Below are 13,164 nucleotides of genomic sequence, written 5' to 3'. Positions count from 1 at the left end.
TGCTGGTAGGGTTGTGGAACAACTAGAATTTTCATTACTGTGTGTGTGGGGGGGAAGGCAAAGGAATGACCATTTCAGATCCCAGTTCCTGATGTATTTACAGGTAAAACATTCACCTACACTGCCTCAGTTTGATAAGTAAAATATACCTCCATATAAAAAACTGAAGGCAATATTCCCAGCAGATTTATTTTAGTACCCGAACCTGGAAATAACTAAAACCACAGACAGGTGAGCAGATAGAGTGTTTATTCCCAGGACACAGTGTGACACAGCGACAAAAATAATAACTATTGGGCACCTTCTCCCCTCCCCAGGTGGCAGTCCATTCTGTGGGACTCTTCCCTCTCCCTCCATGGGAGTCTGTCCTTGTTCTTCAATAAATCTCCACCTCTGCTATAAAAAAAATTAACTATTCACATAAGCATTTGTGTTGAATCTCAAAATAACGGTGGAGCATGAAAGAAAGCAATATTTGTTAAAGAGTATACTTCTTGTAGTACTTATGAAATTACGAAAAATATGAACTAATCTTGTAAAGGAAGGAAAATCAATGACTGCAGTTAGGGCTGGGGAGGCAGAGAGACAAAAGGGCAGGCGGTAAATACAGGGTGTGGCAAAGGTAGGTTTAGAACGGTGGGTAGGGAAATCACTACAATAATTTAAAAATAAAAATACAGGAATAAACTCTCCCCTGGCCAGTGTGCCTCAGTGGGTTGGGCACCACCCTTGCCCTCAATGGAAAGGTTCCATTCCAGCTCAGGGCACATGCCTGCCTGGATGCCCTGTAGGTGGCGTGCAGGGGGCAGGTGTTTTGATGTTTTTTTCTAATATCACCATTTCATGCTTCCTCTCTCTCTTTTTCTCTTTCCTCCTCTTTGTGAAAATCTGTTAAAATATTTTTAAATATATAAAATACTTATTTAGAAAAATAGAGAGAAAACTCTGTGTTTTGCATATTCACATCTATATGCCTGGTTTTGCCCTAACCTGTATATGGGAGAGAGATAAGTTTATTTCACATGTGACCATTTTAGAGCTTGATCCAAATGTCCCAGCTCACCAAATAGTACACGTTAGAAAAGTGCATTTTGTTGCATGTCAGTTGTAAATATACCTAAATCAAACCTTAAAATGTGCTTCCAAATAAAGGCCTAGATATCCCTGTCCTGTTAGAAAATTAAAATGTCAACCCTGTATGGGCTCTCCCATCTCTCTCCTAATTTCCTGGGAGCACCAGCCTTGCCTCAGTGGCAGCACATGTTGGTGAGCAGGGAAGACCACGGCCATCGGAACCGACAGGAATGCTGACGGGGTCACAAAGCCTCATCCTGGGGCTGACCACAGGCTCATCCTTCCTCTAGTTTTGAGGTCCTGCCTGTTGAGCAAACCTTGAGGTGAACACCCTAGAGGGGCCCGAGGACGACACAGATCTTTAGACTGTTTCCTCTAAAAATGACGTCAGCCCCAGGAAGCAGTGGTGGAGGAACTGAGAACGCCTGTACACAACGACCACACGAGTCACGTGTCCTCGATCGTTTGTGGTAACGTTCAGAAGAGGCGCTGTTCACTTAGCCCACCGCACCCTTTCCCACTCACTAGGAATACAGGGTTTCTGACCCCGCTGTCGTTCAACCTAACCCTCAGAGTCTTAATACAAGCGACACCAGCCTAGGAAATGTCCTTCCTAACGGCACAGGGCACCTTGGCGGTATGGAATACCTACTGTGAGCAGAGAATATAATTCACATTGTTCACAGAAGGACAACAAAGCCCCCCGCCCCCACCGGTAGGATGACCCTGGACCTCAATCATAGGAGACACCAGGCTGCGAATGAGATCCACAATGGCATGCAGTCTTCCGTTCGAGGTCTCGGGCAGCACTGCAGTAAACGTGAATAGTGGACAAAGTGATGTTCTGACTCCGTCTTGGCCTTCTGAAGCACAGCACAGAAGGGTGGGATTCCCACAATATTTGTTCACCTGTACATGCTGACAGATCCCAACCGTGCTTTCGAATCAAGCCACGCAATGAATGGGACCAACAAAATGAAAGGCACATGAGCAAAAACACCTTTACGACAAGGTCATAATCCAGAGGCGTGTTAGAAAATTAAATGGGTTTGCAGGTTGGTGAATTGGAACCTGAAACACTTCATCACAGCATAATATGAGAGCCATGATGTGCCCGAAAGAGGTAGCTCTCCTTAGCTGAGGTCGGGTGTGCTGGGTGAACCCTCCATCAACTCCCATTTCCTAGTCAGAAAGGAATGAAGATCCTGCCAAGAGCTGGGAGTAATCCCAGTTTCCTCAGGCAGAAGTGAGAACACAACATGCATTCTCCCTGACCACGCAGGGGTTGTGACTGACTGACGCACACTGTTCAGGTGAGCCAGGTGGTGGAGGTGAAATCGCCTCAGCCAGAAATACTCCCAGTGATATCCATCGGGGAGTAGGCCTGAGCAGCTTAGCAAGGGCAATGCAGTTATTTAAAGCACCACTTGTGCTTGAAACTTTATGAGGAATCTAGCAGAGTGTATGTTGTGATAAAATGCGTTTATATTGAGTTAAATGTGTATCAAAGAGACCTCTTCAGTGTTGTTATTGTCAATGAGAAAAAGAAAGTATTCGGTGCACATTTAAAGCTTTTCTCCACTGTGAACAATCAGGTGCCTGAGGAGGCTAGGTTTGCTGCGAAAAGATTTCCCACATTCATTACACGCATGAGGCCTTTCTCCTGTGTGAACTATCTTGTGGTAAAAAAGGTGACTACTGCTTCTAAATGATTTCCCACATTCAATGCACTCATAAGGTTTTTCTCCAGAGTGAACTCTCTGGTGTTCAGTGAGGTGACACCTTTGTCTGAAGGACTTTCCACATTCACTGCACTCATAAGGCTTTTCTCCTGTGTGAACTCTCTGATGTTCAGTGAGAGGACGCCTTTGTCTGAAGGACTTTCCACATTCACTACACTCATAAGGTTTTTCTCCTGTGTGAACTCTCTGGTGTTCAGTGAAGGCACTCCTTTGTCTGAAGGACTTTCCACATTCACTACACTCATAAGGTTTTTCTCCTGTGTGAACTCTCTGGTGTTCAGTGAAGCAACGCCTATGACTGAAGGATTTCCCACATTCACTGCACTCATAAGGTCTTTCTCCAGTGTGAACTCTCTGGTGTTCAGTGAAGGAACTCCTTTGTCTGAAGGACTTTCCACATTCACTACACGCATAAGGTTTTTCTCCTGTGTGAACTCTCTGGTGTACAGTGAGGTGAGAACTTTGTCTGAAGGACTTTCCACATTCACTACACTTATAAGGTTTTTCTCCTGTGTGAACTTTCTGGTGTTCAGCGAGGGAATGCCTTTGTCTGAAGGACTTTCCACATTCACTACACTCACAAGGTTTTTCTCTTTTGTGAACTCTCTGGTGCTTTATGATGCTGTGCCTATGACTGAAAGTCTTGCCACACTCAGTACACACATATGGCTTTTCCCCAGTGTGAACTCTCTGGTGTAGATTAAGAACAGAGGTTTGCCTGAATGACTTCCCACAATCACTACACTCATATGGCTTTTCTCCAGTGTGAACTTTCCTATGTCGAATAAGGTTAGAGACTCCTCTAAAAATTTTTCCATATTTGTTACACTCATTTTTCACTTCTCCAGAGCAGACACTCTGAGGCACAACTTTCTGGTTGTGGCTGGTAGCATTTTCATATTCACCCCACTGGTGATGCCTTTTTCTATTGAGAAATTCCTCTGAAATCTCACTGCCACTGTGTGGCTCCTCAGTGGTGAGAGGGGCCTGGTGCTGGAGAAGCTCTGACATGGCTGGGAAGTGTCCCCCAACCTCCCCACTGGTTGAAGGCAGCCCTGATAAGGAGAAGCTGCACCTGGTCACAAACAAGGCCCTGTCCACAGCTCCTTTCCAGGGCTTCTCTCCACTGGCTTCCCTCTGCTGCTGGAGAGGATTTGCACTGAAACAAAAGTCTCTCACACATGCGTCACTGCAGAAGGCTTTCTGCTCAAAGTCTGCTGCCTGTGACTCAGTCAGGTGCAGAGTATCTTTGAACACAGAGAAACACCGCTTACACAGATGGGTCCTCTGGGTTACTGGAGCTGTCTTGGAAGCCCTGACCTGTGACTCTCCTTGTACAGGTACACTCTGCTCAGGACAGACCTCCTCATCCGTTTTATGCCAACAACCTGGAAAGAGAGAAATGGTGAGGAAATGAATTTTCACTACAGTGATGGGGGAAGTTCCATTACAAAAATATGTTGCACATCATACATGTGTTCCACGCAAATGTCGGAAAATAGGATGTGTTGGACGGATTTGTAAAAGGCTCCTTGAAGTTCTGGGGGTGCTCTGAATATCACAAAACAAGGAAAGCCTCAGCAGAAATATGACACACACATGGCAAGCACCACATGGAATCGAAGCAGTATCATCAGCTCCTTCTGCTAACAGTGCTTAGCAGGGCTTGTCTGCTGGTGACATGGGCAAGCTGTGCAGAGGTTGGTTATGTCTTATTCCAAGTAAAATTCAGTAGCAGGTGTTCGAGGACTGCTTAAGCATGCATGTGCATCTCATAACACGTGCAGGTCCATGTAGGAGAAGACTGCAGAGGGAGCAGCACAGAGGGACAGTGATGCAAAAAGGTGACCAAGTGAAGGCAGCCAAAAGCCAGGAAGTCACAGATGAAAGGATCACTCATAAAATGTCAATTATGGCAAAGAAAATGTAGAAATAAGGAATGGACAAATGCACCTGCACCTCAATATGGTTGGACACAAGCAGATTCCTGGTGTGATCTGAAAAAAGCCCTGATGTGATACCTTCCCCCAGTTTCCACTCAGTAGGACCAGGCCTCATCAGAGACCATCTTGCCAGTTCACCCTGCGAAAAAGCACAGGGTTCTCCCTGCACCTTCTACTCTATAAATACATACAACCTAAATATTCAGAGTATTCACGAAAGACCAAAGAGCTGAGCAGCCGGCAATAACCGAGAGCAATTCGGATTGCAATAGTATTGAGGGAAGGAAATATTACAAACAACAATAAAGGTAAGATCTTCCAAGTACAGAATGGTTCATGGAAGTAAAGACCATAACGTGCCCAGGCAGCCACAGAGCCTTACCTGGGGGAATGGGGCCGAAGTGGAGGCCAGGTGGACACAGACACCCTCCCAGGAAAAGGAAGTTCAAAGTGGGTCCCATTAAGCTCATTGTGAGACTCCTGACTCCCAGACACTTGCTGCGCTTTCTGCGGCAATGGGTGTGAGGGATGCTTGGGGAGCCCATAGCTCAGGGCTCTCCACACAGCTCACCTCTGGCAGCCACAGCCCATTTGACAGGACAGTGGGGGACATTAGCAGAGCCCATGGTCTGGCTGTGGGAGAGAGAAAGCTGCGTTTGGGGAATAAAGGAAGAGAGGACATCACCTCAGGACACTGGGACAATGTGAAGCTCTTACCTACGGATGCCACAAGTGCAAACACTTCCAGCATCACGTCGCAGTACAGAAGTCTCTGAGCCTCATCAAGGAGCCCCCACTCCTCCTGGGAGAAGGCGATGGCCACGTCCTCAAAGTCCATATCCTGTCGTAATGGGGACAGGTCAGTCCATGATTAGATTCTGTCTTGGGATTTCAAGTTCTTCATACTCCCCACCTCCACATCCATTTGCTCCCTTTACCCTTCATCAGACAAGACACCAGGTCTTGGTCCCATCAAAGTCACTCTCTCCTTATATTCCTACTGATGCTGGGTCTTCCCACAATAAAGGCAGCTGAGCAGAGAGAAGATACCTGAGCTCTGGGCCTCACATGTCGGCCACACTGCCTCCTGTCAATTCAGTGGGTGTCACCAACATAGGGTAGAGAGAGTGGTTGGCCATAAAGAAAATGTGAGTGATTTATCACTTATTTTGTCAGGCAATACCCTTGTTATCACCCAGATTCTCCCTCAGAGACATGAAAAACCATGGCATCATGCTTCACCCTCTGACCCTCATACCAGCGTGCGGAGGCCATCACTCTGCACCACCTGCTCAACATGATTCTTTGAACCACATTCTCTCCCACAGCTGCGTTTCCAGGGCGCATCTTCAAAGGGAACCCAAATGTGCCGTAGCGAGAACACTATTTCCTCATCACCTTCTCTTCCAAATGTCTAGTTCACAGCCTCTGTAACGTATTTCTCTCTCTTTCTATCTCCCTTCCCCGTTCCACTAGAATACTCAAGCCCAGGTGACACCAATACACGCTAGCGCATTCCCAGTGATCGATGTGTCAGTCCTCGACAACAACACCCCTATTTTCAGACAATTACATTAAAATTCTCCATATCATATCATATCATATATCATCATCCAGTAACCACCAAAAATGGACTCACTCACTCCTTCCTTATTCACCCTTATTGCAACATCTAGTGTCCTGCGGCCATGAATTCACACGCCCTCTCCAAGGGCACATTATTCTTCCTCCCACGCCTCTCCCACACCCACCGCCCCCTAGTCATCTCCGTGGTCTTAGTCACTGGTCAGCATGTGTGGTGCAGAGTGTGCTTGGCAAACTCAGACTGGATGAAGCTCTACCCAGTTCTGAGAGCCCACACCCAAGGCACAGCCTCGGTCCTGCTCTGAAGGCCCTCCGCCCGTGACCATGTTTTCCTCCGGCCTCACCTACTGGGAACCAGATAACGTCTTCGATAGGCAGAGCCCTCCTCCCCCGGCCACACACCATCTCCCATCACCAGTCACAGCCTCAAGTATCATGGCCGAGGGCGCTCTACCCCATGCCCAGCGAGTCTCACAGAAGGCCACTCATGCCCCTAGGCACATCAACCAGACTGAGTGCGACACCCCAGGCCACACCCAGGGTCACACAAAAATCCCTGGTGAGTGTTTAAGAAGTAAATAAATATGCGCCAGCCCCAATCTCCACTTGTTTCGATTGCGCTTGGGCCTCCAATTAAAATAAAACGATGATCTCCGACTCCTCTCTGGTCCACGCAGTCCTCACTCCTTTTGAGTAGTCTTCCTCTTGAACAGAGGAAGAGTTCCGGATGCTCTTTAACTGCTCTCTGAAATATGTCATACCCTAACAGGCCAAAATAAATGTTTGTGTTTATCTGCAATGATCACAAACACTCCCACTATGAATTTCTTCATGCCAGATGATAGTGCTTCCATATCTCCAGATGCTAAATACAAAGCTTCATCTCATTTCTGATTCTTACCGCCCCCCCCCTTCCCTCTCTACCTCAAAATTAGAAAATCCCGGTGGCCACACCTAAAATACCAATCCAGGATCCAACCGTGTATTCCATCTCCACGGCCACCATCATGGGCCAGTTACCATCACATTCTCCCGGACTACCCACACCACCTCCCTCTCCCCCATATTGTTCTCCATGCGGCAGCCACAGGGAGTCTAATGAGACCTGAGTCAGATCACCTGCCTCCATTGCTCCAAATCTCCCATTGCCCCCATCACCTGCAGACAGACAACCATGTTGTCACGAAGCTCCTCTAGACCCGACTCCTCTCCCATGATGACCTGTTCCCATGAAAAGCACTCCTGCAGGGTCCTGAACCGGCTGTCTCCACTCCAAGCCCCTGCCACTTCCGGAACCTGTGCCTGGAAGGACCTCCCACATCTCATTCCACAGTTTGCCAGAAACATGGACCACTTCATACAACCCTCGTCATGGATTTAGGATTCTGGGATTTGTGTCTGTTTTTATGTCGCCAGGTCCCACGGCTGAAAGAGTGGCAGGACAGTCCCGGGACAACACTATCTCAGAGGCCCCGATAGTGTGAGGCCCTGAAATACACTCCACCAACCAGTCCCCCTAAGCGGCTCTGCACCTGCAGGAACCTGTGGGAACTAAAGGCCTGGTGAGGGCCTGGCACCCACCGCCAGGACCCAGGGGCTCAGGCTGCTCAGGGCCCTGGCCCAGCCCCTGGCCGGGTGATGCCTGCATTCCCTCAGGGCTCGGTCCTCAGTGCAGACTCTTGCCAAGTTCCTTATCTTTCAAAGGAATTCTCCTTCCTGACCCTAACTGCTATCTTCTCCCTTTTAATGTGTTCTTATCAGCATTTTGGGGAAATGTTTAGAACCCTGCCTCAGACAATGTCCCTCTTTTGTTCACAACCATCCATGGCCCAGCATCCTGAGGATGAAAGTAAAATTCCTCACACAAAACTTTGCCTCATCTTCTTTGTTGCCTTTAGCCACAAAACAGGCCTGGATTTCCCTAAGCCTCCCAGCTCAGCCACACCACCACGTCCTTACTGAGTGGCATTGCAGCCGTCGCCCTCTTTCACCCCGTCACATTCTGTGTCATCTACAAGCTACTCACTGTTCTGGATGCTGGGACTCGAGCTGCAGGACCTGACAGACGCCAGCACCATAGGGTGAGGCTGAGTTGAACTCAGTAAGCAGAGAGGAGTCTGTGAAGCATGGAGACCTCCTGCCTGTTGCAGGTCAACAAGTCTCAGACACCCTGCACAGGGCGATGCTGCTCTGCTGGCTTGTCCTAGTCGTGATGCTGCCTGCTAGAGCCTCAGACTATTCTATCTAATAAAAGAGTAATATGCAAATTAACCATGATGCCTAAACCGGTTTAGCTCAGTGGATAGAGCGTTGGCCTGCGGACTCAAGGGTCCCGGGTTCGATTCCAGTCAAGGCATGTACCTTGGTTGCGGGCACATCCCCAGTAGGGGGTGTGCAAGAGGCAGCTGATCGATGTTTCTCTCTCATCGATGTTTCTGGCTCTCTATCCCTCTCTCTTCCTCTCTGTAAAAAATCAATAAAATATATTTTTAAAAAAAAACAACAAAAAAACAAATTAACCATGACTCCAACACACAAGATGGCCGGCAGGGGAGGGCAGTTGTGGGTGATCAGGCCAGCAGGGGAGGACAGTTGGGGGCGAGCAGGCCAGCAAGGGAGGGCAGTTGGAAGGGGAGGGCAGTTGGGGGTGACTGGGCCAGCAGGGGAGGGCAGTTGGGGGCGAGCAGGCCTGTAGGGGATGACAGTTAGGGGTGACCGGGCTGGCAGGGGAGGGCAGTTAGGGGCAACCAGGCCAGCAGGGGAGGGCAGCTAGGGGTAACCAGGCCAGCAGGGGAGGGCAGTTAGGGGTAACCAGGCCAGGAGGGGAGGGCAGTTAGAGGCAATCGGGCCAGCAGGGAGCAGTTAGGTGTTGATCAGGCTGGCAAAGGAGTGGTTAGCGGGTGATCGGGCTGGCAGGCAGAAGCGGTTAGGGGCAATCAGGCAGGCAGGCAGGCAGGCAAGCAGCTGGGAGCCAGCAGTCCTGGAATGTGAGAGGGATGTCCGACCGCCTACCGGGATTGGGCCTAAATGGGCAGTCAGACATCCCTCAAGGGGTCGCAGATTGGAGAGGGTGCAGGCTGGGCTGAGGGACACCTCCACCCCCCGTGCACGAATTTCGTGCACCGGGCCTCTAGGTTGATAGAACGAAGCGGTAAATATGACCACCAGGAGAACTAATCTGGGAATCACACCCAAACCAATGACCACCAGGATAATGCACCTCTCCTGGGCTTTCATTGGCTAAACGCAGCCATCATTAGGCACAGTGCCCTTTGGGTAATGTAATTTTTCAAGCCTTGCAGGTGGCTATAAGATCCCAGTCACTGACTGTCCATTGACAATAATGGTGTTGGGGTGCCCAAATGGCTGGGAGATATTATTTCAGATTCCATGAAGCTCAGAATGCTCCCTGAGGTGAAAAGTATTATGTCAATTATTCCTGAAGACCACACATCTAAATGGATATATAGTTATCTTTAAACATTTTATTTTTAGAGAGAGAGAAAAATGAGAGGGAGAGAGAAAAACACAGGTGGGGTGCCTCCTGCTCTCCCTTACCCACCTTCTGGGCATCCAGTCAGAAGCCTGTCTTGTGGCCTCACCAGGAATTGAACTGCAGCCTTTCTGTACGTGAGGACACTCAAACAACTGAACCACTCCAGCCTTCAGAGTTTTTATTTATTATTATTTTAAAATATATTTTATTGATTTTTTACAGAGAGAAAGAGAGTTAGAAACATCGATCAGCTGCCTCCTGTACACCTCCTACTGGGGATGTGCCCGCAACCAAGGTACATGCCCTTGACTGAAATCAAACCTGGGACCCTTCAGTCTGTAAGCTGACGCTCTATCCACTGAGCCAAACGGGTAAGGGCCAGAGTTTTTATTTTTAATACAGAAATAGCACATTATTAAGAGAAAAATAAGGCTATGAAAGAATATATATGATCCTATCCTATTCCTTTAAAAGTACTATTTGAAAGGATACAGGGGCCAACAGGTTGACATTGCCTACACTGTCTGAGTATCTGTAGTCACGACACATTGTGCAGCTGTGGAGCTAACAGTTACTGAATGTTCTCTGTGTCTCTCCCTTCCTCTCTCTTAAAGCAATAAACATGTCCTCAGATGAAGATTAAACATTTACAAAAGAACTAAAGGGTTGAGTTTTCAAGAACATACTGTTAAATGCAGAGAAATCTCTGTGGAACAGTTATCAGAATCAACTGAACTCTGGGGAAGTCTGTCTTCTTAAAACCAAGAGGCTAATAGAATCAGTATCACAGATCTCAGGAAAATCCCACACTATTAGTGCCATTGTCACGATCCCAACCTTGCTTTTATTTTATTTAATCCATTTTTATTGACTTCAGAGAGGAAGGGAGAGGAGAGAGACAGAAACATCAATGATTCGAGAGATGCACACCCCACACTGGGGATGGAGCCCGCAACCTGGACATGTGCCCTTGACCAGAATCGAGCCTGGGACCATTCAGTCCGGTCGATGCTCTATCCACTGAGCCAAACCAGCGAGGGCCCAACCTTGCTTTCATTTAAGCATAAAAATCCAATGATTTCTGAATAGAATCATCTTTATTTTTTTAACTTTGGTTAGTCCTTGAGTGATAAAGATAACTTTCCCATGGCAGCAGCTGTTGCTGAGGGATCCGTCATAGCCTGGGACACGGGCGTGGGCACAGCTCATGGGGAACGAGGAACTGAGCTTTCCCTGGAGAAACCACATTTCTAATGTCTAACAACACGGCCAACTCCCAGTCCTTCCTAAAGCAGAGCCCCCTTTGAGGCCATGTGGACTCCGTTTGGGTAAAAAAAATTACCACCCAAGGACTGACTCCTACCTAGAGGGGCCCACATACCGTCATCCTGACCACCCCCAGGGCAGTCAAGGTGGACGGGATCCCAGTGTGGCTTAAGGCAACCCAGGCAGAAGGATTCTCTAACGATAACACTTTCACATGCGCCGTATTATTAATTCTCTTTATAGGACTTAGTAAAGGAAACCTCAAAGCTGAGTAGGTTAACAACGTTAACCACCCCCAAGAGTCAATGATTTGACTCATTTACATAAAACCAGTGGGGAGGAAGCATAGTAACCTCCATCTTGTATAAAAAACTGCTGTTTGAAATTCTCTGCTATTGTTATAGTACCTTTTTCTGTAAACTCTGCATTTTTAGTCTCTTATTCTATAAAAAAACTGTTTTAGTTTAAATAATAGAAAAAAATAAAACTTAGCTGTCTGACCTTTCAAGCTAGCCATTTAACGCAATGGACAATTACTGATAATAATTCCCATATTCTTATGCCAAATGTTTGTTCTTTATGTATCCAAGATTACAAACTGACTCTGGCCGGTTTGGCTCAGTGGATAGAGCGTCGGCCTGCGGACTGAGGGGTCCCGGGTTTGATTCTGGTTGAGGACATGTACCTTGGTTGCGGGCACATCCCCAGTAGGGAGTGTGCAGGAGGCAGCTGATCTGTTTCTCTCTCATCGATGTTTCTAATTCTCTTTCCCTCTCCTTTCCTCTCTGTAAAAAATCAATAAAATACATTTTTAAAAAGGTTACACACTGTCCGTAACAAGAATTCACACAGAGCTCTTTGTAAAATCTGCAAAGAGCGCGAAAGGTATAAAGACGAGAAACTTCCTGTGTCTGCGCACTCAGCTGCGCCTTTTCCGTATCGCCATTTCTCATCCTCTGTCGCCCTCCCTCTCTTTCTGGAAAGTCAATACATTATTTTAGAGATACATAAAATACTTCCTCTTAAAAAAAGAGACTAGACTCAGTTCTGCGCACATTAATAAGCCTACTTTTGCCATAACCTGTATGTGGGTGAGAGATAAGTTTATTTCACAAGTGATGGGTTTACAGCTTGATCCCTGTGTCCAAGCTCACAAAATAGTACACATGAGAAAAGTGCATGTTGTTACTTTTCAGTTATAAAGATACGAAATAAAGCCTTAAAATACTTTCAAATAAAGACCTAGATATCCCTGTCTCGTTAGAAAATTAAAATGTCAACCCTATATGGGCTCTACCATCTCCTTCCCAATTTCCTGAGAGGACCAGCCTTGCCTCAGTGGCAACAAATGTTGGCAAGCAGTGAAGACTACTGCCATCTGAACCAACAGGAGTCACAAAGGTCACATCGTGTTACTGATTACAGGCTTATCCTGCCTCTAGCTCTGAGGTCTTGCCTGCTGAGCAAACCCTGAGGTGAACACCCTAGATGGGCGAGGGGAATCCAAACAACCATTACATTATTTTTCCTGCCAATGATTTCAGCCACAGGAGACAGTGATGCAGGTCCTGAGACGTCTGTACACAGAGTCACACAAGCCACAGCCCACGACCATTTGTGGATAACGCTGAGAAGAGGCCCTTTCATCTAATTTACTGCAGTCTTTCCCACGCACTATGAACACAGAGTTTCTCTCCTGTGTTTCACTCTAAACCTCAGTGTCTTACAGCAAATGGCACCAGCCTATGAAATGTTATACATTACGGCACATGGCTCCCTTACAGTGTGTGGGAAGGAATCCCCCGAAACATTGCTGAGAGTTGTGTAATAAATGCTGCGAACAGAGAATACAATTCATATTGTCCACAGCAGCACAACAAAGGCCTACTTTTCTGGGTGACCATGACATCACCAATAACAGAGGCACCAGCTGCAAATTAGAACCACAAACTCATGCAGACTTTCTCTCAAGGCCTTGTTCGGCAACACAAAATAAGCCAATACTGGACAAAGACTGCTGTTCTGAAATCATGCTGTGCTCTCCAAAGCACAAAAGGTT

General features: G+C 47.3%; 1 protein-coding gene across 1 annotated transcript; it reads right to left on the bottom strand.

The window, feature by feature from the left end:
- Nucleotides 1-232: 232 nt before the first annotated feature.
- LOC129147558 (zinc finger protein 501-like) lies at nt 233-3,827 on the bottom strand. Its single transcript, XM_054710101.1, is given in 2 exon segments — nt 233-2,728; nt 2,730-3,827. Coding segments are annotated over 2 exon segments (1,161 nt in total). The 3' UTR covers nt 233-2,665.
- Nucleotides 3,828-13,164: the final 9,337 nt, after the last annotated feature.

Source organism: Eptesicus fuscus, chromosome 21, assembly GCF_027574615.1.
Source record: "Eptesicus fuscus isolate TK198812 chromosome 21, DD_ASM_mEF_20220401, whole genome shotgun sequence".
Lineage (NCBI taxonomy): Eukaryota > Metazoa > Chordata > Mammalia > Chiroptera > Vespertilionidae > Eptesicus > Eptesicus fuscus.
This window is presented reverse-complemented; position numbering and strand designations above follow the sequence as displayed.